A 22248-nucleotide genomic window follows, 5' to 3' on the forward strand; every position below is an offset into this window, starting at 1 on the left:
TCACTGGAGTGTACAATGTTGAGGGTGACCTTAAAAAGTTTTTATAAAATCCATAAGGGGCATAGATAAGGTGAATAGCAAGGGTCTTTTCAGTTGAGTAGGAGAGTTCAGAACTAGAGGGCATAATTTTAAGTTGAGGAGAGAAAGGTCCTTTTTAAAATCTAGGGGCAGCATTTTCACAGAGGGTGGTTTGTATATGGAATGAACTGCCAGAGAAAGTGGTAGATGCAGCTACAGTTATAACTGTATATAGGGCGGCACGGTGGCTCAGTGGCTAGCACTGTAGCCTCACAGCACCAGGGACCCGGGTTTGATTCCAGCCTCGGGTAATTGTCTGTGCGGAGTTTGCACATTCTCGCCATGTATGTGTGGGTTTCCTCCGGGTGCTCCGGTTTGCTCCCACAGTCCAAAGATGTGCAGGCTAGTGGATTGGTCATGCTAAATTACCCGTAGTGTTCAGGGGTGTGTGGGTTATAGGGGAATGGGTCTGGGTGGGATGCTGGGGCGGTCTGGAATTGATGGGCCGAAAGGGCCTGTTTCCACACTGTAGGGAATCTCTAATCTAATCTAACATTTTAAAGGACGTTTGGACAGCTGCAGGAATAGGAAAGGGTTAGACTGATATGTGACTAGTTTGGACCAAAGGGTCTGTTTCTGTGCAGTATGACACTGTGACTTGCAATGTTAAGTCAGTGTGTTGCCACTGAACCAAGGCTAAGGTGAACAGGAAAATGGTGATCTCGGAGATGAGAGACAAAGAAAATTGCTCAATGCATGGTTTGAGGCAGGAGAGTCGGAATATCGTTCCCTATAGGATAGGGCCAGAAATTGTGGTATTTAAGGGAGATGAGGGAATGGAAAAAGGCTGAGGTTTTCAGAGCAGGAAGGACCATGGGAATTGTATGGGTAAAGAAAGACTCTGGTGCATCTTGGTGATGAAAGCCATCTCCCAATAAATTGGATTAAGCAGAACAAATCCAGGTTGGCAGCAAGATGTCACTACAGCCAATTAAAGTATATAAGTTCGTTAAGTTTTATAAGTATACTAAAATTATTAGAGTCCAACGGGGCAATCTATATGTGGAGGAAGTGGGTGTGGGAAATTTTTTCAAATGACTATTTTCCAGTTGTATTCAGGGGAGAAAAACATTGTAACTGGGGATTTCAGTTGGGCTGGTGAGGTTATCGAACATCTTAAAATTAATAAGAAAGATGTACTAAATGTTTTAGCAGGTATAAAGATGCAAAAATTACCAGAGCCTAATGAAGATGAATCCTAGGTTGCTATGGGCGGCAAGAGAGGAGTTTTCTCGGGGCCCTGGCAGATATATTTAATGATATGCTGGCCATGAGTGAAGTGCTGGATGACTAGATGATGGCTAATGTGGTTCCTTTGTTCAAGAAGAACAACAGGGATAGGCAACTAATTACCGACCAGTGATGGTAGGAACTGCCGATGCTGTAGAGTCTGAGATAACATGGTGTAGAGCTGGGTGAACACAGCAGGCCAAGCAGCATCAGAGGAGCAAGAAAACTGACGTTTTGGGTTGAGCCCCTTCTTCAGAAATGGGGGAGGTGAAGGGGATTCTGAAATAAATAGGGAGAGGGGGAGGCGGATAGAAGTTGGATAAAGGAGAAGATAGGTGGAAAGGAGACAGACAGGTCAAAGAGTTGGGGTTGGAGCCAGTATAGGTGAATGTAGGTGGGGAGTTAGGGAGGGGATAGGTCGGTCCAGGGAGGACGGACTGGTCAAGGAGGCCCGATGAGATTAGTGTGTAGGAGACGAGGAGGGGGCGTGAGGTGGGAGGAATGGTTGGGGAGCCGGGGACGAGCTGGGCTGGTTTTTGGGATGCGGTCGGGGGAGGGGAGATCTTGAAGCTTGTGAAGTCCACATTGATACCCTTGGGCTGCAGGTTTCCGAAGCGAAATATGAGATGCTGTTCCTGCAGCTTTCGGGTGGCATCATTTGTGGCAATGAAGGAGGCCCAGGTTGGGCATGTCGTCCAAAGAATGGGAGAGAGTTGAAATGGTTTGCGACACGAAGGTGTAGTTGTTTGTTGCAAACTGAGCAAAGTGGTCCCCAAGCCTCCGCTTGGTTCCCCGATGTAGAGGAGGCCATAATGGAACAGCAGATACAGTATACCTCTTTAGCAGATGTGCAGGTGAACATCTGTTTGATGTGCAAAGTCTCCTTAGGGCCGGGGAAGGTGTAGGGGCAGGTGTAGCACTTGCTCTGGTTGCAGGGAAAAGTATGGAGGTGATGGGGCTGGAGGGGAGTGTGGAGCGGACAAGGGAGTCTCGGAGAGAATGGTCCCTCTGGAAAGCAGATAAGGGTGGGGAGGGAAAAATGTCTTTGTTCGCGGGGTCAGATTGCAGATGGTGGAAGTGTTGGAGGATGATGCGTTGGATTCAAGCTTCTAAATCTCCCCTCCCCCTACCGCATCCCAAAACCAGCCCAGCTCATCCCTGTCTCCTGAACCATCCCACCCACCCCGCCTCCTTGACCTGTCTGTCCTCCCTGGACCAACCTATCTCATCCTTAACTCCCCACCTACATTCACCTTTACTGGCTCCAACCCCACCTCTTTGACCTGTCTGTCTCCACTCCACGCATCTTCTCCTTTATCCATCTTCTATCTGCCTCCCCGTTTCTCCCTATTTATTTCAGAATCCCCTTCCACTCCCCCCATTTCTGAAGAAGGGTCTCGACCTGAAATATCTGCCTTCTTGCTCCTTTGATGCTGTTTGGCCTGCTGTGTTCATCCAGCTCTACACTGTGTTATCTATAATTACAGACCAGTTACTGACATCAGTGGGAGGGAAACTGTTGGAAAAAAATTGAGGGATAGTAATAATCAACATTAGGAAATGCAGGGATTGATTAGGGATAGCACAGATTTGTTAGAGGGAGTTCCTATCTGATTAATTTAGTTGAGGTTTTTCAGAAAAGGTGACTAAATGAGCGTAATGCACTTGATGTCGTTTACATGGACTTCACTAAGGGCTTTGACAAGATCTCATGTGGAAGGCTGGGCCAAAACCTAAGAGCCCCTGGGATCCAAAGTAAGCTGGAAGACGATCGAAAATCTGCTTCCAGATTGAAAGCAGAGATTGGTGGAGGGTTGTTTTGTTACTGGAAGCTTGTGACAGGTGGTGAACTGCAGGGTTTGGTGCTGGGACCCTTGTTTGTTATCTGCATGAATAACTTTGTGTGAATGTAGAAGGTTTAATTAGTAAGTTTGCAGGTGACCCAGAAATATGTGGTGTTGATAGTGAGAAAGGTGGTCTCTGTCTAGACTCTGATATTGATCAGCTGGTAAACTTGGCAGAGCAATGGCAAATAGAATTTAATCCTGCTAAGTATGAGGTGGTGCATTTTGGGAGGGCTAATAAGGAAAGGGTATATATGACGGATGAGTTCCTGAGCAATAAAGGGAGCTTGGTGTACAAATTCATTAATCCCTGAAGGTGTTAGCACAGACAGGGTAATGAAGAAGGCATAGGGATAGGTTCCCTCTGCTAGATGAGATGTAGAATATAGGAGTGGGAGGTCTTGTTTCAACTTAATGAATCATTGGTTGTGTCACAGATGGAATACAGTGGGTGACGCAGAGGCTCAGTTGCTAGCACTGTTGCTTCAGTGTCAGGGACCCAGGTTTGATTCCAGCCTCAGGTGACAGTGTGTGATGTTTGAACATTCTCCCAGCATGTGCATAGTTTCCTCTGGGTGCTCTAGTCCGGCGGTGCGCAGGTTAGATGGACTGGCCGTGCTAAATTGCCCATAGTGTTCAGGGATATGCAGGCTACGTGAATTAGCCATGGGAAATGCAGAATCACAGGGAGTGAGTGGGTCTGGGTGAGATGTTTTCTGGTGGGGACGGGGGCTTGATGGGCTGAATGGCCTGATTCCGCAATGTAGGGATTCTGTGACCATTTCTAGTTGCCACACTATCAGAAGAGCATGATTGTTGTGGAGACGGTGCAGAGGACGTTCACCAGGATGTTGCCTGGGATGAAAAGTATGTTTTGAAGACTGACTGGAATAGAGGAGGCTGAGGGTGGGTCTGATTTGAGCTATATAAAACTTAAGGGGCACAGGCAGAGTAGATTGTGAGAGTAGATGTTTCTAAGACCAGAGGGCCCAAATTTAAGGCGAGGAGGAAGTGGTTTACATGAGATCTGGTGAAATATTTCTTCACCCAGATGGCGTTAGAAATATGGAACACGTTGTCTGAGAGGATGATGGAGGCAGGTACTCTTGCAACATGTAAGAAGCATTTGGATGAGCACTTAGCCTACTATGTCCTGGCATTCTATGGACCAGTTGCAAGTAAATGAGATTAGTGTAGTTCTGTGTGTTGATCAGGATAGACATGGTGACTAAATGGCTTGTTTCTCTGCTGTATGACTGACTTTGTAATCTGTTAAAGCCAGAATGTCCATATGTGATGAATGGATAAATAGAAATTGAATAATTGGAACTTAGACAGTTGGCAAATATCCTTCATAGAATTATATTCAGACTTTCTTTTATGAGCTGGAGAAGTGTCTTGAGATTTTTGCTAAAACCCCTATATAAGGACAGGTTGTTGTTCAGAGGAACGGAGGAAGTTGGTGAAATAGCATCAAGCAAAAGCTAAAAGCATTGAACTTCTTGGTGCATCTTTAAATGTTTGATATTGTACATTGCTGTTTGAATTATAATGGCCATTTATAGCTTTTTATTTTAATATCTTTTCATGCTTAGTGTCATGGTCATGATAAATAATCAAGGAACATCCATAAGATTTAGAAATGGCAGAGTTTTAAATAAAACGGATTTTAAAAATGCGTAGGAACACTTGCATTGCCATATGGCCAGTCATCTTTTCTGTGATTTACATAGTAGAATTAATGTCCACGTTTTGGATTCTAGTTAACTCTGCGGAAGAAGGTACTAAAGATGAATTTTCATCCCCTATGGAGACAAGAACTGTGGAAGATCATCTCAGTGAAATGAGGATAAACAAGGCAGTACTTGGTATGTGTTTAATGTAGTGTTTATGTTTACAGTTTGACCTGAAACTATGCTGCTTTTTGTTGTTTCACAATAAAAACCACAAATAGTCAAATATAAAAGAGGATGTATGATGCAAAACCCTTTATCTGTTCATATCTCAATTTAGGTAAAATATTGATTAGTCTGTCTTCACAGGCCTTATAATTTGTTTGACATTTTTTAACCAGATCAAGTAGAACTTAGTGTTTTTCAACTAATCTAGAAATTTGAAATGTGCTAAACTTTGTCTTTTGCAATCGCACAATAGGTATCCTCTTGCTGAGAGTAGCTCCCAGCCGACCTTTGAGTGACCAATCAATTAACAAACAAATCAAATTTTGTTTATCATTGGGAATGTAAATGACCTTTTGACCCACTTTTTGAATCTTTGCTCCTTCATAACTGTCCTCTGATTCTACTCCCTTTATGTCTGGCCTCCAGTCACCCAGTACACCTTGCTTGATGGAAAAAGCAGATAATTGATTTATATGTTAAGCTAGACATTGATGTGGAGTAGGTATTAGGTAGATACTTATCCTTAAAGTTGACACGGCATCAGGATTTGATAAAATATATCTTAGGATACTGAAAGAAGTGAATGTGGAAATCATTGATACATTGGTCATAAATTTTCAATCCAAAGTATGTGAGTGGTGCCAGAGGAGTGAGGAATTCCAGATGTTGCACTCGTTAAATTGTGAAGATGAGCCCAAACATTTAAGGCCATTGAATTTAACCTAGGTACTAGGAAATGTTTTAGACGCAATAATTAAGGATAAAAGGAACAGAAACTCAAACAACTATGGATTGATTTAAAGATCACAGATGTGTTATGAGCAAATTAAGTTTAGCTAATATAAGTTTTCATGAGTTATTGATGAAGACTTTAGTAAGGTTAACGTATTGGCATCCAAAAAGCATTTGATAAAGTGTCATGTAACCTTGTCAGCAAAATTGATGGTTGTGAAATTAAAGAGCCAGCACTAGCTGGATACACTTTTAGGCTGAAAATGACAGGAAATAGTGAGCAGTGGTGAACAGTTTTCTCAAAGATTTAGGGGTCAGTGTTAGTGATGTATATGGGATTAATAACTTATCTTAGTAGCCAGGCTGCATCATCAGTGATGTTGGATCATGTGGTACTGAAACCTGACCTGAAGTTTTAGAGATGTCCTTCTTAACTATAAGTTGTAGGAGTAGGTCATTCAGCCCCTCAAACCTGTATACCATTCTTTTAAGATTGCAACTGATCTGACCCAGGCCATCTCTTTTGTGCCAGATCCTCATTTCCCTCAACTTCTTGATATTTCAAAAATCTATCTGTCTACCTCTTTAAGTATCTTGTGCTCCAGCCTCCAAGTCTGGGCTAGAGAATATCAGACCTTCACTACTATCTGGAAGAAGGAACTCCTTTGCATCTCAGATTTAAGTGAGTGCCCTCATATTCTGTAACGTTGTCCTAAGTTTGAGATTGCCCAAATAGTTGAAACATCATCTCAGTATCTTCTCTGTGAAGCTCCCTCAGAATCTTGTGTTTCAGTAAGATCATCCCTTAGTTTTCAAGATTCTAATGAATGAACACCTGAAAATTTACCCATTCTGAATACGTGAACCTCTTCACCCCAAGAATCAGCCACTAAATCTCTTTTGAACTGCTTACGTTGCCATTATATTCTTAAATCTGGGGATCAAAAACGTACATAGTAAGCCACCCTTGTATGTAATGTAAATAATTAGTTATGGTTGTTGGAATTTTACAAATATGGTTGGAGACTAACTTAAAATGTTGCAGCAGAAGTCTGTTTTATCATTCAATCAGATAATTCCTGATAATCCTCAACTCCATCTTCCTACCATTTGTTAGTATCGCTAGATTCCCTTGCTGAGTAACTGTTCATAGTATTCCAACAGTGGTCTGTCTAGTGTCCTGTAAGTCTTTCCCTACTTTTATACTCCTTCCTCCATTGAAATAAAGGCCAGCATTCCATTTGCCTGCCTTATTACCTGCTGAACATGAGGATTTTAGGATTTCTGTATGAGGACTCAAGTACCCTTCTTTTTTGTAACGTTCTGCAATCTTCCTCCATTAATGTTCATTTTCTCCTCTTCCTGCTGCAGTACAAAATCTCACATGTTCTCTACTTTATATTCCATCTACTCGGTTTTTGACCTGTCTATATCCCTCTGCAGACTTGAGTCATTCTCACCATATTCCTTCCCAGCTATTTTTGTGCCTTCTGCAAACTTGGCAATAATAAATTTCACTTGTCTCATCTGAGTCACAATTGTAGCCCAGCACTGATCCCTGTGGCACTCCACTATTACAGGCTGCTTTCTTGAAAATATCCCTTTTTTTTTTCAACTGTCTTCTATTCGTTAGCCGGTCTTTCTTTTTTATTTTATAGCATCCCTACAGTGCGGAAACAGGCCCTTCGGCCCAACAAATCCACGCTGGCCCTTACAGCATCCCCCTATAACCCCCACAACCCTGAACACTACGGGCAATTTAGCATGGCCAATCCACCGAGACTGCACATCTTTGGACCATGGGAGGAAACCAGAGCACCCGGAGGAAACCCACACATAGAGAACGTGCAAACTCGGCACAGACATTTACCCAAGGCTGGAATCGAACCTGGGTCCCTGGTGCTGAGAGGCTGCACTGCTAACCACTGAGCCACCGGGCCGCCCAAAAATTTGGATCAGTTCTATCCAATGTAATTGATTGGCATGTGTACCAAGGTACAGTGAAAAGTTTTGTTTATGGGCGTTACATGCAGATTATAGTAGGGAAGGATGTACACATCAAAGATTCTTTAAAAAAACTTAGAGGCATACATGTTGCATTGCACAGCTAGATGATATCAACGTTACCAAGATCAGCATTATTTGAGGCTAGAGAATCCATTTGTCAGTCTGATAATCGCCAGGAAGAAGCTGTTCTTGAACCTGCCGGTGTGTGTTCAGGCTTCTGTATCTTCTGCCTGATGGAAGAGGTTGTAGGAGATGGTTACCGGGGTGCAATGGATCTTTGTTGGCAGCCTTTCTGTGGTAATGAGCTGTGTAAGTGGAGTCCATGGATGGAAGGTTGGCTTCCATGATGGCCTGGGCTGTGCATCCAACCTTCTGTAGTTTCTTCTAGACGTGGATAGAGCAGTTGCCGTCCCAGGCCATTACACACTCGGACAGTATGCTTTCACTGGTGAATCTGTAGAAGTTGCTGAGGATCCCTATGGATGTGCCAAATTTCCTGAGCCACCTAAAGAAGAAGAGGCATTGTTGTGCCTTCTTGACCATCACATCTACATGGGAGTTCAAGACAGGTTGTTGGTTATCGTCACTTCGAGGAAGTTGATGCTTTCCAGTCTCTCAACCTCATTTTGTTTACGTCGAGGTGGGTGTGTTCTCGTTTCGGAAGTCAATGATCAGTTCTTTAATTTTGCTGACATTGAGAGGGAGGTTGTTCTCATTGTACCACATCACCAAGTCCTCTGCCTCTCTTCTGTGTCTTGACTTATAGTTGTTAAATATCTGTTCTACTGCATTGACGTTGTCAGAGAACTTGTGGATGGTGTTGGTCTGGAATTTGGCAACATAGTTGTGGGTGTGTATGGGAGGTATAGTAGGGAGCTGAAGATGCATCTTTAAGGAACTCCAGCATTGAGTGTTATTGTGGAGGAGGTGCAGTTGCCTGTCAACACTAATTACAGCCTGTGGCTCAGAAAGCTGAGGATCCAGTTGCAGAAGGTGGAGCCGAGACCAATGTCTTAGTTTTGAGATCGGTCTGGATGTGATAATGGAGTTGAAGGCGGAGCTGCAGTCAATGAGCAGGAGTCTGATGTAGGTATCCTTGTTGTGCAAATGTTCCAGGGATATGGCATCTGCTGTAGATCTGTTAGCTCAGTAGGCAAATTACAAGGGATTGAGGCAGCCTGGGAGATTGGAATTGACGTGGGCCATGACCCCCTCCCGAAGCACTTCATGATTTTTGAGGCCAGAGCTGCTGGGTGGTAGTCATTTTAAGGTACACTGCATGTACTTTCTTATGTACGGGGGTGATGGTGGTCGTCTTGAAGCAGGTGGGGATGACTTCTTGTAGTAAGAAGAGTTTAAAGAGGTTGGTGAATACCTCTGTCAGTTTGCCCACACCAGGATCTGAGTGCTCGACTGGGGACACTGCCTGGCCCAGCTGCTTTCCTTGGGTTGACTCCCAGGAAGACCAATCTGATGTCTGCCGTAGTGACAGTGGGCACCAGTGCGCCTGGAGCTTTGGGGTAGGTGCCGTTGCGTCACTGGCATTCTGCTTGAACCAAGCATAAAAAACATTGAGCGCATCAGGGAGGGAGGTGTATTTGTTCACTATCTTGCTCTGCCTCATTTTGTTTCCTGTAATGTTGTTTAGGCCTCTCAATAAGTGGCGAGAGTCTGGTAGGTTTAGTCCTCTAACTTTGTCCAGTGCTGCCTCTTGGCACCCCTTGGCAAGGTGGAGGTCATATTTGGATTTCCTGTATAGCTCTGGGTCATCTGAATTGAGTGCTGCACGTCTGGTCTTTAGTAGGGAGTGGATTTCCTGGTTCATCAAAAGGTTTTATGTCTGGGGAAAACTCGGACTGACACTTTTGGTATGCAGTCCTCCACGTATTTGCTAATGAAGTCAGTGACAGTGGTGGCATACTTGTCGAGGTTTTCTGCTGAGCACTTGAACACAGTCCAGTCCACCATTTCCAATCTGTCCTGGAGATTTGGTTAGATTCCTTACAGTGTGGAATCAGGCCCTTCGGCCCAACAAGTCCTCACAGCCCCTTGGCGCATCCCATCCGTCTCATCCCCTTATAACCCACACACCCCTGTACACTACGGACAATTTAGCATGGCCAATCCACCTAGTCTGCACATCTTTGAACTGTGGGAGGAAACTGGAGCACTCAGAGGAAGCCCACGCAGACACGGGAAGAATGTGCAAATTCCGCGCAGATGGTTACCCAAGGCTGGAATCGAACCTGGGTCCCTGGTGCTGTGAGGCTGCAGTATTTGCCACTGAGTCACCGTGCCACCCCTCTTCCACAGCCTTGGACCTGCCTCGTACTTTCATGAAAGAGTCCTCCCATTTAAGCTTCTGCTTCTAAGCTGGGAGGAGGAACACAGCACTGCCATCTGGTTTTCTAAAGTGTTAATGTACTGCCTCCAATACCATGGGCTGTTATCTTATCAATTGGCCTAATGTATGGTATCTTATCTAATGCCTTTTGAAAATCCACGCATATTAAACCCACGGTTTTCCCTTTATCCTGCTTATTACCTCCTCAAAGACTTTCAGTAAAATTATCAGGTGTGATTTCTGTGTTGTGCAACCATTCAGACTCTGCTCAAGCATATTATATCTTTCTTATTGCTCTGTTATTGCATCCTTTATCGTAGACTCTAATATTTTCCCAGTAACAGACGTTAAACCAACTAGGCTATAACCAACTGTTTCCTTTGTCTCCTTCCTGTTTTGAATAGTTTCACTGTTTGGCTTGACCCCTTCCAAAAATTCTCTTTTCTTGCTGCCTTTGTTACATGCCCCCATTAACCTTGTTTTATTCTGTCCCACCATTTAGCTACTTAACAGTACTGTTGCATGTCTTTCCATTTTTAATTTCTTAAACATCCATCCAAATGGATCCAAGATCTTTATTGCTATCATCCTTGTTCCATGCCGTATGAACAATGCTACCCCACCACTCTCTCCTTCCTGCTGTCCTTTTGAAAAGTCATGTGTCCCTGAATATTTCATTTCCAGCTTTGATATCTTTAAACCATGTCTCCATAATGGTTATTAGACTGCACCCATTAACCTGTTTTTGTGATGTAAACTCACCTAATTTGATCTGAGCATAATGCACAATCAGGTAAAGAGTCTTTACTTCTGCTTTTTGTACCTTTCTTTTAAACCCCTTTTGAACCTATTTACCATTGCTTTTCAATGTTGTATATTCTGTCTCTGTTCCACCCTGGGTGTTGTAATCCAAATAGTTGCCATGTAAATTGCTATATTCTGCATTACCACTCCTCCAAACCCCACCTTTCCCAACTAACCGCCTCCCCAAAGGAAAATTTAAAGCCCTCTGTATATTTCTAGCTTATCAATTTGAGAGGATGATAACCTGTGGTCTTCAGAGAGCAACCTGTGGTCTTCACATTTTTTTGAAACATGTACAAGGGACACCTGGATCCACAGAATTTGGCAGAATTGTAGCTTTTTCGATCAATGGAAGGCAATTTACATATGGTGTAACAGAAGAAAGTGAGCATACAGCTGAAGAGGAATGTGTAAAAAGTATACCTCAAGAGTTTAAAAGGGCATCAGTGGAATGTTTTGTCCACACGGCAAATAGGTAAAGGAGTACTGAAATTGGGTTTCCTTCCTATTTCACGTTTACTCTGATGGCAAAATCTTACTTTTTGTTGTTTTCCAATATATCATTGTTTTGCAAAGGAACACTCTCTCAAATTGAAGAAAACATGGAAGTAGCACCACTGCCTACAGAAAGAGAAATTATTTACCAAAGAGCAGCAGAATAATTTCTTTGTCTTCAGAATAAACTGAAATAAATCCTTGTTCTTTTTGTTTCTGATTAATATCGATGAGGTTTTAAGGAATACTTTCATTTTTCACCTAACAGTGGATGCTAGAAGCAGTGAATGCTTCATGTGAGCTGAAAAGGTGTTTCATTTTCAGGCTTTTACCTTTCCCCAAGTATGCAAAAGAGAAAAAGCATAAGAGATTAAGAATTCCATTTTGTTGCCATCTTTGTGTGTTTTGGAACATTCATGTTCTGAGTTTTCCTTTTGAAATCAATACTCAGTTTGGCTGCCTTAGCCTTCAAACTGCCACCTGTTTCAATGATCAGGTGCCAACTGTTTTGAGAAGCTAATATTCAAACTTGCTAATGTGTTTGTGTTCAAAGGAGAAAATGATGGAGAGCATCTGTTCCTCAAAACAGGCTGAGAACACAAATGGAGGTTGATGCACTGGCACAAGAGACCAGTGGTGGTGGTGGGGATGCTGGTGCAGGAGTAGAGTATAAGGTTTAGGATGATTTAATATTTGGAGTTAATGGCTGATACCTAAACTGAATTATCAGTGATGTCAGATCACATTGAATTGGAACCTGAGGCTGGTGGAAAGTGCTACTAAGGTTCTGCTTAAGCCTGTCTTGTATGAAGTCTAAATAGTTAAACATTCACAGACGTGGTTAGGGATTATGGTCAATCAAGGACAGCCAAACATTAGCTTAGATGTCACTCTGTTAGGACCCCTGCTTGTCTTTATGTATTATTGACTTAGACTTGAAAGTGCAGGGCAGTGCATTTGTAGATAATACAATTTGGACATAGTTTTGCCCAAATCTTTGTCTGAGTGGTTGTATGTTGTCAAACAAGACAAGTTAATTATGATAAACCTATATAAAACACTGTTCGGGCCATTGTACCCAATTTTGGGCGCTGCATAAGGAAAGAAGTGAAAGCATTAGCAACAGTGAAGAAAAGAATCAAGAAAATGGTTCCAAGGATGAGTAGTTTCGGGTAGGTAGATATGTGGAGAAACTAAGGCAAATCACCATTGAAAAGAAAAATTAAATTTGATTTGTAGTATTCAGAATTAGAGACTGTCCAGATTAGGTGGGGATAAACTTGACCTTTTTTGGCCTTTATTGCTGGGGGATTGGAGTGTAATATTGGGGAAGTCTTGTTCTAGCTGTACAGTGTGTTAGTGAGGTACCTGGGGTACTGTGTTTGGTTTTGGCCCCCACGTTTTCTTTTTTGCGAATTGATATACTTGGATTGGAGGAAGTTCAGAAGGTATTCACTTGGCTGATTCCTAAATTGAAGAATTGACTTATTAAGAATGGCTAACAGGCTATGCCTTCTTTCATTAGACTTTAGAAGAGGTGTTATTTTATTCAAGCATACCACATTGAGGGGGCTTGATAGGATAAATGTTGAAGTTGTTTAAACCAGTGAAGGAATCTCAATGTTGGGGACATAGTTGCAGAATAAGCGGGTATTCATTCAAAACTGAGATGCTGAAGAATTTCTTCCGAAGGATGGTAAATGTCTATAATTATCTACTCCAGACAGTTGTGGATTCTTGATGACAGAAAATATTTAAAGAAGTAGACTTTTGAAGTATCAGGAGTTGGGGACGATGAGGATCTGGCACAATAGGTGTTGAAAACTGGGGCAGATCAACCTTGATCTTGTAGAATGGCTAGGCAAGATTTGGGAGCTGAATGTCTACTTCTATTTTTAATTTTCTTATGCAAACTGTCCCCATTGTTAGGACAACGATTAGGAGGCCAGTAGTTCAGTCATGAATTTGTAACCTTCACCATGTTTAGCTGAATGTAAAATATAATTACATTGGATTCTGTACCACTTTTTCAGTTGTTAGTGCTATGCGTGATTGCATTGTGCAGTTATTTGTATACAATATCCAGAGTATTTTTATGGAATTCGTTTGTCTACTTTATTTAAGTACTGACTTTTGATTTTAAAATATTACATTATAAAAGCACTAAACAATCAAAGCCATTTTTGTTTACATTTAAGGCATCAAGGTGTGGGCTAACCTGTGTTCTTATTCAAGGAAGTACAAAGAATATTTTATGATGCTGCTTCTTAAACCTGTAGGACTTGACTATGTAATTGAATATCGTAATGACCAAAAGACGAACCCACAGTTTGTCTGTAAACTGTGCTACTGTAAATCCGAACTCACCTGGTTTCTCCCCCATCTCCTTGGAGCTAAACATATGACAAATTATCTGGTAAGTACATATTTAGTAGTAAGTAGAACCCTTTGAATAAGAACCCTGTGAGTTTGATTGTGAACGCAGTAGTTAAAAATAGGGAGTCCTGTACTAAAAGAGGCTATTACTGAGTTGAAATGTTTTAAAACAAAATACTTCAAGTGTCTACTTACCCTAAATTGTTAATGATCTAAAGATGGTGGAGCAGTCTCGAGAGGCTGAATGGTCTACTGTTTCCTATGTTCCTATGATCTGAGAGATTCTTTCTTATTCTGTTTTTCCACTTAGTTGACGTTATGTTAAGTTTCTGTTTTTGTCCTTGTTAAAAGAAAACTCCTCCACTTCACAGAAATGAAAACCAAAAACCTATTTACCTCTGGTCTAGTACCAAACTTCCCAAATAACACTACTATATTACAAACATTCATAATAGTACTACTGGCATAGATTTGACTAAGATATTCTGCTTGTGTGTGCAAACAGTAAAGGCTAAACCTTGAAAATAGAAGCAAAACGTGGTAATCTCCAGATTAATGCCAAGCCTCAAACAAATTAGCATGAGGGTGAAGCAAGTTAAAGATTTAAATATGTGACTCTAAGATTTATATATGTATTTCAAATATTTGGAGCACTGGCTCCAGGAATTGGCAAAGAGGCACTTTTTTTCTTTCCTGTGTGCTTCACTTGAATTGTGCTAGGAATAATGTTTTTAGCTTAATTGAATAGCTAGGGCTGATGTTTTAAAACAACTATATAATTGGTGGGAGGTTGGGGAGAAGATGATTGAAATTGGTTGGCGTGTATTATTTTCAAAGAGACAGGCTGGGCAAGAGAGCATGGAATTGATCAGGGTCTTTTGACGGATCGAGTACGATAGGAAGGACAGTATATAGACTAGCAAATGGAGCCCGATTAGGGAAAAATGTAAACACTTAAATTTCTCTCTAACTGAAGGTACACAGCGTTTGTAATAAAAGTGGTGAAATTGTGGCTCATGGAAGTAAATTGGTGTGATCTGATGGCTGGTGGAGAAATGTGGTTGCAAGGTGATCAAGGCTGAGAATTGATTTATCTAGGGGTTATTTGACATTTTGGAAGGGCAAAGAGGATGGAAGAGAAGGTGAGGTAACTCTGCTAATAAAGGATGACATTAGTGCAGCAATGAGAAATAATCTTGGCTCAGCAGGCCAACAAATGGAATTAGTTTGAGTGGAGATGAGAAATAGGAAGTGAAGAAGTTCTAAGCATGATGCGTCCTAATATTTTCTGCGGTTTGGTATCAAGATTCTTCTGAGAATGCTACTTTGAAGCACCTTGGGAAACTTTACCAAGTGAAACATGCTACATAAACTAGTACTGTAACAAATTATAAAAATGACCCCATGTTTGAAGAATGGCATTTGATTATCTAGTTGTTCTTTTCAGGAAAAGCACCATCCTGATGCTCTTAAGTATGAGGGAGAAAAGATGAAGCCTTCTGAATGGAAAGAATTTGTCTTCAAAAAAGCACTTGAAATTGAAAAATTGGATGGAAGAGGGAAGGTGACTGTAAGTGCGAGTCTGTTTGTAGGTTGTTTACTTATAAATTATCCTGGTATATTCAAGCATTCTGAATGGTCTAAATATTTCAGTCTCGGAATCATAAAAAAACTGGGTGCACAACAGAAGATATGTGTCAGGACTCTGTAGCAATTCTGATGCACAAACTTTATGTGGGAAATACCCAAGAAGTCTGAACTGCCAGTTGCCTTGTTCCCTGAGACCTATGCAAATGTCTTAGATTCTGAAGTAAGAGACAAAATAGCAACATCTACCTGGATAACACCTGTTTAAACAGGTTAAAACTTGGTCTCGTAGCCCACCAACCAGGTTGCTTCCCGCCAACCACCAATTAGATCATCATTTCTCCTTAAACAGACCAACTCTTGGTCAGAGATCAGTGTGAAGCTGGATGAACACAGCAGGCCAAGCAGCATCAGAAGAGGAGGAAAGTTTGACGTTTTGGGTCGAGACCCTTCTTCAATTTTTGGCCAGATCCATTGATGCCCTGCTGTTTTGAATGCCTGTGACTGCCACCATGCCCCCCTCCACCTCCAAATCCTTTGATCATCTGATATGACACTGAATCAAACCAGCAGGCTCTTGCCCACTTCATCCATTTACTAACCCAACTTGACTGCTGCATTGAGTGTGATTTCCTGGATACTGTTTCAGATGTCCGATCTTTTAAATGTAACCAAGTAAATGAATAATTTATCTGACAGATTCATGCAGTGGTTCGATCTATGATTTGGATGGTTGTGTTTAGACTATGCTTTTCCCTTGAGTTGCAGCCAGGAACAAGCCACGCTGGTGATGTTGGATTTGCACCTGACCAGTTATTTGACCAATCTATTTTTATTGTTGTGATGCTGCAGTGCTTTGCATGATTTCTGATGTGATCAGTGCCTACTTACATTTCTCTTCTATTGATGTCATATATCTTGAAAGTAATCATACATTTGACTACCAAGCTTTGCCCATATTTCTTTATCCAGTTGGTGCACTAAAACCTGGGCAGCACTGCCAAGTATCTACAATGAGCTATATAAAATCATGAGATCTGGCATTATATTAGTATGTCTTTCAGCCTGTCTGGCTTGTGCTCTACCTGAAATAACAGTTTATTTTTTTGATGTGCAGTACATGTTTTGCGATCAAAACACATACTATGGATATTTGAACAGATGTCTGAAAATCAACGGTTTCTTTTTTAGTCTCCTGCTGCCTTCATATCCATGTTATCATTGTCCCTGTATTCCACTGGCTTCAACATTCCTGTTATGTGAGCCAGGAGCAAGTGCCTTGGGAGTCCCTGTACAGCACTTCATCTGCGTTGCACTCAGTTACACTGCGTTATTCCATCAGAAGACTTCAAAACAAATACCTGGCCTGTCTTTTTCTTTAAAAAAAAATCCGCTGGGTTCTTCAGTTAATTACAGTGACCCTGGGTATTATTTCTAAATGTTTTCTCACAACTGAGGCCAAACTGATTGGCTGGATTTATTCCACTGTCATTTTTGGAACACTATTTCAACACTGCTTCATATCTAAGGTGGAATGGAAAATGATGTCCACTTGCTGTTCAGTTTCTACCTTTTTTATACTGCTCAACATTCCGAGGTGCATCCCATCCCAAGTGATGACTTGTCAACTTTGTTTTACTCCCTCTCCCAATTTTTAGCCCATCCAGCATGTTAACTGTTTTATCTTCACTGTGGAAGCAACCTTTTCTCTGAAAAAGCCTCAACTGTACACTTTTTGCTTACCATCCGTGGAGCCTCTTTTCAAGGTCTAATCAGTCTCACAATCCCTTTTTGGTTGTATGTGTTTGTTTGTTTTATGTTATACCAGTTGATATGATTCATTGGGGTGATGTGCTGGAAATCAAGCTCCCCTTTTCCTGGAATCACGACAAAAATTAAATATTTTAGAAAAGTACTCCAAAATTCCCCAATTTAGCTGTGCTTTAGATCTGGCTGAAGGAAAGCGCTGTCCAGGCTTCTGAACTTAACAAATGTTGATATTTATCTCACAAATAAATTCTAGCTACAGAAAAATGATTACTACTGTTGACACATAACTATCCTAGCTAAAACTCTAAATCTCTTGTCACACTGTCTCCACACGCTTACACTCGGGCTAAGACATTGGTGGAGGGAAATAATAGAGAGAACATTCAATGATCCCTGTCTGTAGGGTTCACTAAGCTGGTCCTTTTGACTTGCCAGAATCTGATGCTGCTCAGTCGTCGTCCTCCTCCAGAAACTTTAACTTGCTTGCAAGAAGTACGGAGCATCTAACGCATACCTACAAAGTTTCTGACTTAAAAGCCCAAGCTGACAGTAACTACTAAGGGGGAATAAGCTAAGTGAAATTATCACTTAGCTCTGTTAAAAGGGATATTCTTGCTTGCTCATACATTCAAGGCAGTGTTAGAACAAAGCCTACCAGATTTCTTATTCCTATATCCTTTTCAAAATTTAATTTCTAGAGTTTCATATTCTTCTGTGTTAAATGTCATCTACCGCATATTCTGAATTCGGTTGCTATTCACGTCTTTGTGTACTACATTACTATGTATCTTATTGTCTGCAAACTTCAGGAATATGCTGTATGTACCCTTGTTCAGATTCATAATGTATAAGAAAAAGTGAAATGTTCCTGTTGTTGAATCCCTGAAGGACGATGTTATGTACTAATTTCCAGTCTGAAAAATAACAGTACTACTATTCATTACAATCAGTCTCCAAACTACTATTATGCTGACTCTCGCCCTTTCATCCCTTCAATTTTGAAGTAAATTTCCTCCAACTTGCCTATTTATGTGGTGTTATCTAAACACCTTTGAACGCCCATATGTCCAAAATCAGTTCATTACTATCAATATTCTTCTTCTGTGTCAAAATAACTAAGGTAAGATGTAATTTATCATGTTGGCAGCGTGAGTAGATATATATTGGCATTTACCATGTTAATTGTTTGCTCTTCAAAAGTCCCAAATAATCTGCTTTGCGTTATTGTGCTGTATCACTCTGCAAATTCTTCACTGTGGTGGTTTGCATTTTGTTCTCAGCATGTAGCTCCAAGGGGATCTGTGAAGCCACTTTTCATTGCACATTTATTACTGAACATTTTTGCTAGTTTTTCATTTGAGACTAAATAAAAGAACTTTTTATTAACTACATGCAGTATCCAAATTTAGTGTTTATTCAGACTGTGTTACTTTTGAACACGGCTGATATTTTAAATGGAATATTTGTGAAATCCTTGATATTAAATTGCTAAATTCTGTGCATTAGTGGAAGAGCAGGGGAAAGTACATATTTTGGAGGATATAATTTAATGTAGTAAAAACTTTAAACATCTTAAAGACTTGTCAGATAAATTTTGTTCGTACATTAGGGTTTTCTGACTTAAGTTACTAATTATATTTATAAATTTCAGGTTGTCTTAGAGAAAAGTGGTTCAAAGAGTATTGAAAAAACTGCTTTAAAGAGAATTGCAGACACATGTAAGTTGCTGAATTATTTGAGGAAATTTCTAAATTGTGCATAAATAATTGAGTTTTTTGATCATGTTTGCACAATAAGCGCTGTGCATCCAACCAGTTATTGTTATCTATCCCTTTTCTGATAAAGTTCCTATAAAACGTCCTATTTTCTTATGATATTCTTCAAATATTAAACTCTTTTAGGCATAATTGGAATTTATGCTGTAATCCTTTTACAGATCGCTTAGGACCAATTAATTTCTGAATTTTAGAATGACATTGGAATGCTTAACCACAAATTTGTGAACTGGAGAACACACATGCTTAAAACAGTGACAAAATATTATAATACTGTAATAGAACATATTTTCTTTATCCAACTGCTGTATGTTTCTGCTCCCTGAGTGCTGTACTAAATTGATAGAGTTGCTTGGCTCTGGTCAAGAGATTTCTCGACAACTTGTGTTTTCACTTAACTTTTCCAGTCCAGAAATCATTATGGTGTACATAGCTAATTAAAATATTGTCTGGGTTGGCATTCAAAATTAGGTTTGAAAATCATTTTGTGGTTACGGAAAAAGACTGTTTGCTCAGTCAATGGATTTTGTATTGAAATGAGTTTTGGCATCAGTTTGAGTTTTAGAGCTCCTAGAATGCACTTGAGCCATTGGAAATTATTTATGGGTATTGTACTCAACTGGCTTTTTAAAATATTTCCTTGTTGTAAAGCGAAGGATAACCCCATGCTGAGAAGTAAAACCAAAACACCCAAAGAAGAGCACCTCGCCCTATAATCTGTAAAAGGAGTGTAAAAAGTGGTATAACCTGCCTTTCAGCAACTCCTACTGGTTAAATAAAGTAAATCGCTGACAAACACTCTACAATTAACATGTAACTATTTATGTAACTATAACAGCAAATCAACTAAACAATTAATAAAACAAGTCCTGCAAATTCCTACCTCCCTAAAATTCCTACTACCAACTCCATGTTATTGGCAATCATCTTTGTCATGCTGCTTACATTTAAGTCTAAGTCATTGGCATATGCCATGAACAGCAAGAAGCCTGGTACTGAACCTTGCGAAACCTGACTGAAAACAGTCTTGTCTCAAAAACCATTGTCAAACATTATCATATGCTTCTAGTCACTGAGTCAGTTTTGGATCTGACTTGCCATTTTCCTTTGATCCCATGAGCTGTTAATTTTCTGATTGCTTGGTATTATGAGACCTTGTCAGAATCTACGCAGATCATATCAAAATCACTGCGTATTAATCCACTTCTTCCCTCAAAACTTTAAATATAGTGAGGCTTCTGCCACTTAAGATGTTTTCAGACAGTGAGTTCCTGATCCTTATCATTCTCCAGATGGAAAACTTTCTCCACAACTCCTCCTGATCTTCCTACAATTTATATTCAAGATAGACTTGGAGTAGGACATCTTGAGTTATGCTGTACTGTTTAAAGCAGGACAAGATCCATTGTTCTTGAATATTTCAGACTGAAGGATAAAAACCTAGAAAAAAGTCCACTCTGACAGATCCTATTGATTTCAGAATAGTGAAGGAGCAAATGATGATTATGATTGTGATTCTCTGAGCCCAGTACTTTCTTTGTTAAAACAGTTTTACTGAAGTTTTTATTTTTTTCAGCTGCTGTGGTACCAGACTGTAAAGTGCAGAAATCTGAAGAGACTTCATGTATGTTTATTAAGTTCCCCAAAGTGAAGTTCTGTTGCTGTGCATCATGCCATCATTTCCTTTAGTCTGGACCACCACATTTCCTGGAACAAAAAAAGTTCCTACACCTTGTGTGAATGTCACTTATTAAAACAACCATTTGGTATCCATCCCTAATTGCCTATGAGAAGGTAGTAAGCCACCTTTTTGAACCATGGCACATGTGGTGTGTGTACATCCACAGTAATATTAGTAAGAGTTGCAAGATTTTGACCCAGTAATACTGAAAGAATGATATGGTTACAAGCCAATATGTGGTGCGTGGCTTGGAGGGGAAATTGCAGGCGATGGTGTTCCCATACTCCTGCTGCCTTTGTCCTTCAAAGTTGGAGAGGTTTTGGGTTTGGACAATGCTGTTCAAGAAATTTTGGTGAGTTGCTGAAGTGCACCTTGTAGATAGCACAGTGTTTTCTCTATGCACTTACCCACATGTGTATGCTCTGGCTGCAGCCAATGCTCATTATACTTGCCTGTTCTTCCTGACCTTTCTGTGGTGTGAGATATGCAGTAATGTCTTCAGTGTCTCTTCAGTCCCCCACAATTGCTTCTGGTTCCCTGAGTTGTGTATCTTGTCTCCCCATCTAAGTGATGCTGCTCACTGACACCATTAATGAAATTGGGCTCTGCTTCTATGAATGTTGATATGCCCAGCTGTACATCTCGACCCTTCTGATTTTCAGAGTCACCTATGTGTAGTCAAACTGTTAAGCTGATGCATAACTTGTTGGCCGGAATATTTTTCTGGTTGAAAATTTTCTACTAGTTTAAAAACAAACTGCACATTCTTGATCACCACCGCCAGCACAATTCAGGAATTTGTGGAGCCCTTTAAAAGAGGCCAGAAGAGACCTAGTTCTGTGATTCAGGGATGGGGGTTATTAGCTCCAAGGTTTGGTTGACAAAGCTAGAGTTGTTGCCTTGAATTAAAAGATTGAGGGGAAATTTGACAGAATATGGCAGGTATAGAGAAGACAGACAAAAGAGAGAATGTTTTCATTAGCTGATTCCATAATTACTAGGGGAACAAATTTTAAGATTTTGAGAGAATCTGGCTGGTGTAAGGAAGTTATAATGGGCTGAAATTTGCTCTCTGTGGGACAAAAGAAAGCAGAAACAATCAATGAACTTAAAAGGAAATTGGATGGGCACTTAAGGGGAAATAAACTTGCAGGGCCATGGGGAATGAGACTGACTGACTGGATTATCTGAGTGACTATTTTACATGGAATCTCTGGGTTGAGTGATCTCCTGTATAGGTTCTAGTATTCTGCTTTGCTGATTTAGTGTGTTTCTTGTAATTTTTATCACTGGAATTTCAATGCATGTTGTCTTAAAAGTTCGAAACTGGCTAATATTTAGACATCCACAGCCCTTCAGATATCTGTGAACATATCCTAGAAAAGAGTATCTAGACTTCTGGGATTTGAATTAAAATTTATTAAATTCATGGGATATGAACTTTGCTGTCTGGTCCAGCATTTATTGACCACCTAATTTCCACTTAAACTGACTGGTTTGCTGGTGCCAGTTCAGCGGGCATTTAAGAGTCAACCACTTTGTTATGGGTCTGGAGTTGTGTGTAGGGCAGCCCAGTAAGGTAAAGGACCTTAATGAACCAGAGGAGTTTGTAACAGCAATCAGC

The 22248-nt window shown here is 40.7% G+C and overlaps 1 protein-coding gene across 3 annotated transcripts in view; it reads left to right on the forward strand.

The window, feature by feature from the left end:
• si:ch211-197h24.6 (uncharacterized) overlaps window positions 1-22248 on the forward strand; it is an 81415-nt gene that overhangs the window by 15726 nt on the left and 43441 nt on the right. For 2 of the 3 annotated variants that reach the window (XM_048556118.2, XM_048556128.2), the window contains exons 5-9: window positions 4916-5020; window positions 13715-13851; window positions 15259-15381; window positions 18820-18886; window positions 20520-20567. In XM_048556118.2, the coding sequence (XP_048412075.1) occupies window positions 4916-5020; window positions 13715-13851; window positions 15259-15381; window positions 18820-18886; window positions 20520-20567 (480 nt within the window). The remainder of the gene's footprint in view (window positions 1-4915; window positions 5021-13714; window positions 13852-15258; window positions 15382-18819; window positions 18887-20519; window positions 20568-22248) is intronic. The other variant, XM_048556137.2, reaches the window with a different exon arrangement.

This window comes from Stegostoma tigrinum, chromosome 2 (assembly GCF_030684315.1).
Source record: "Stegostoma tigrinum isolate sSteTig4 chromosome 2, sSteTig4.hap1, whole genome shotgun sequence".
Classification (NCBI taxonomy): Eukaryota; Metazoa; Chordata; class Chondrichthyes; order Orectolobiformes; family Stegostomatidae; genus Stegostoma; species Stegostoma tigrinum.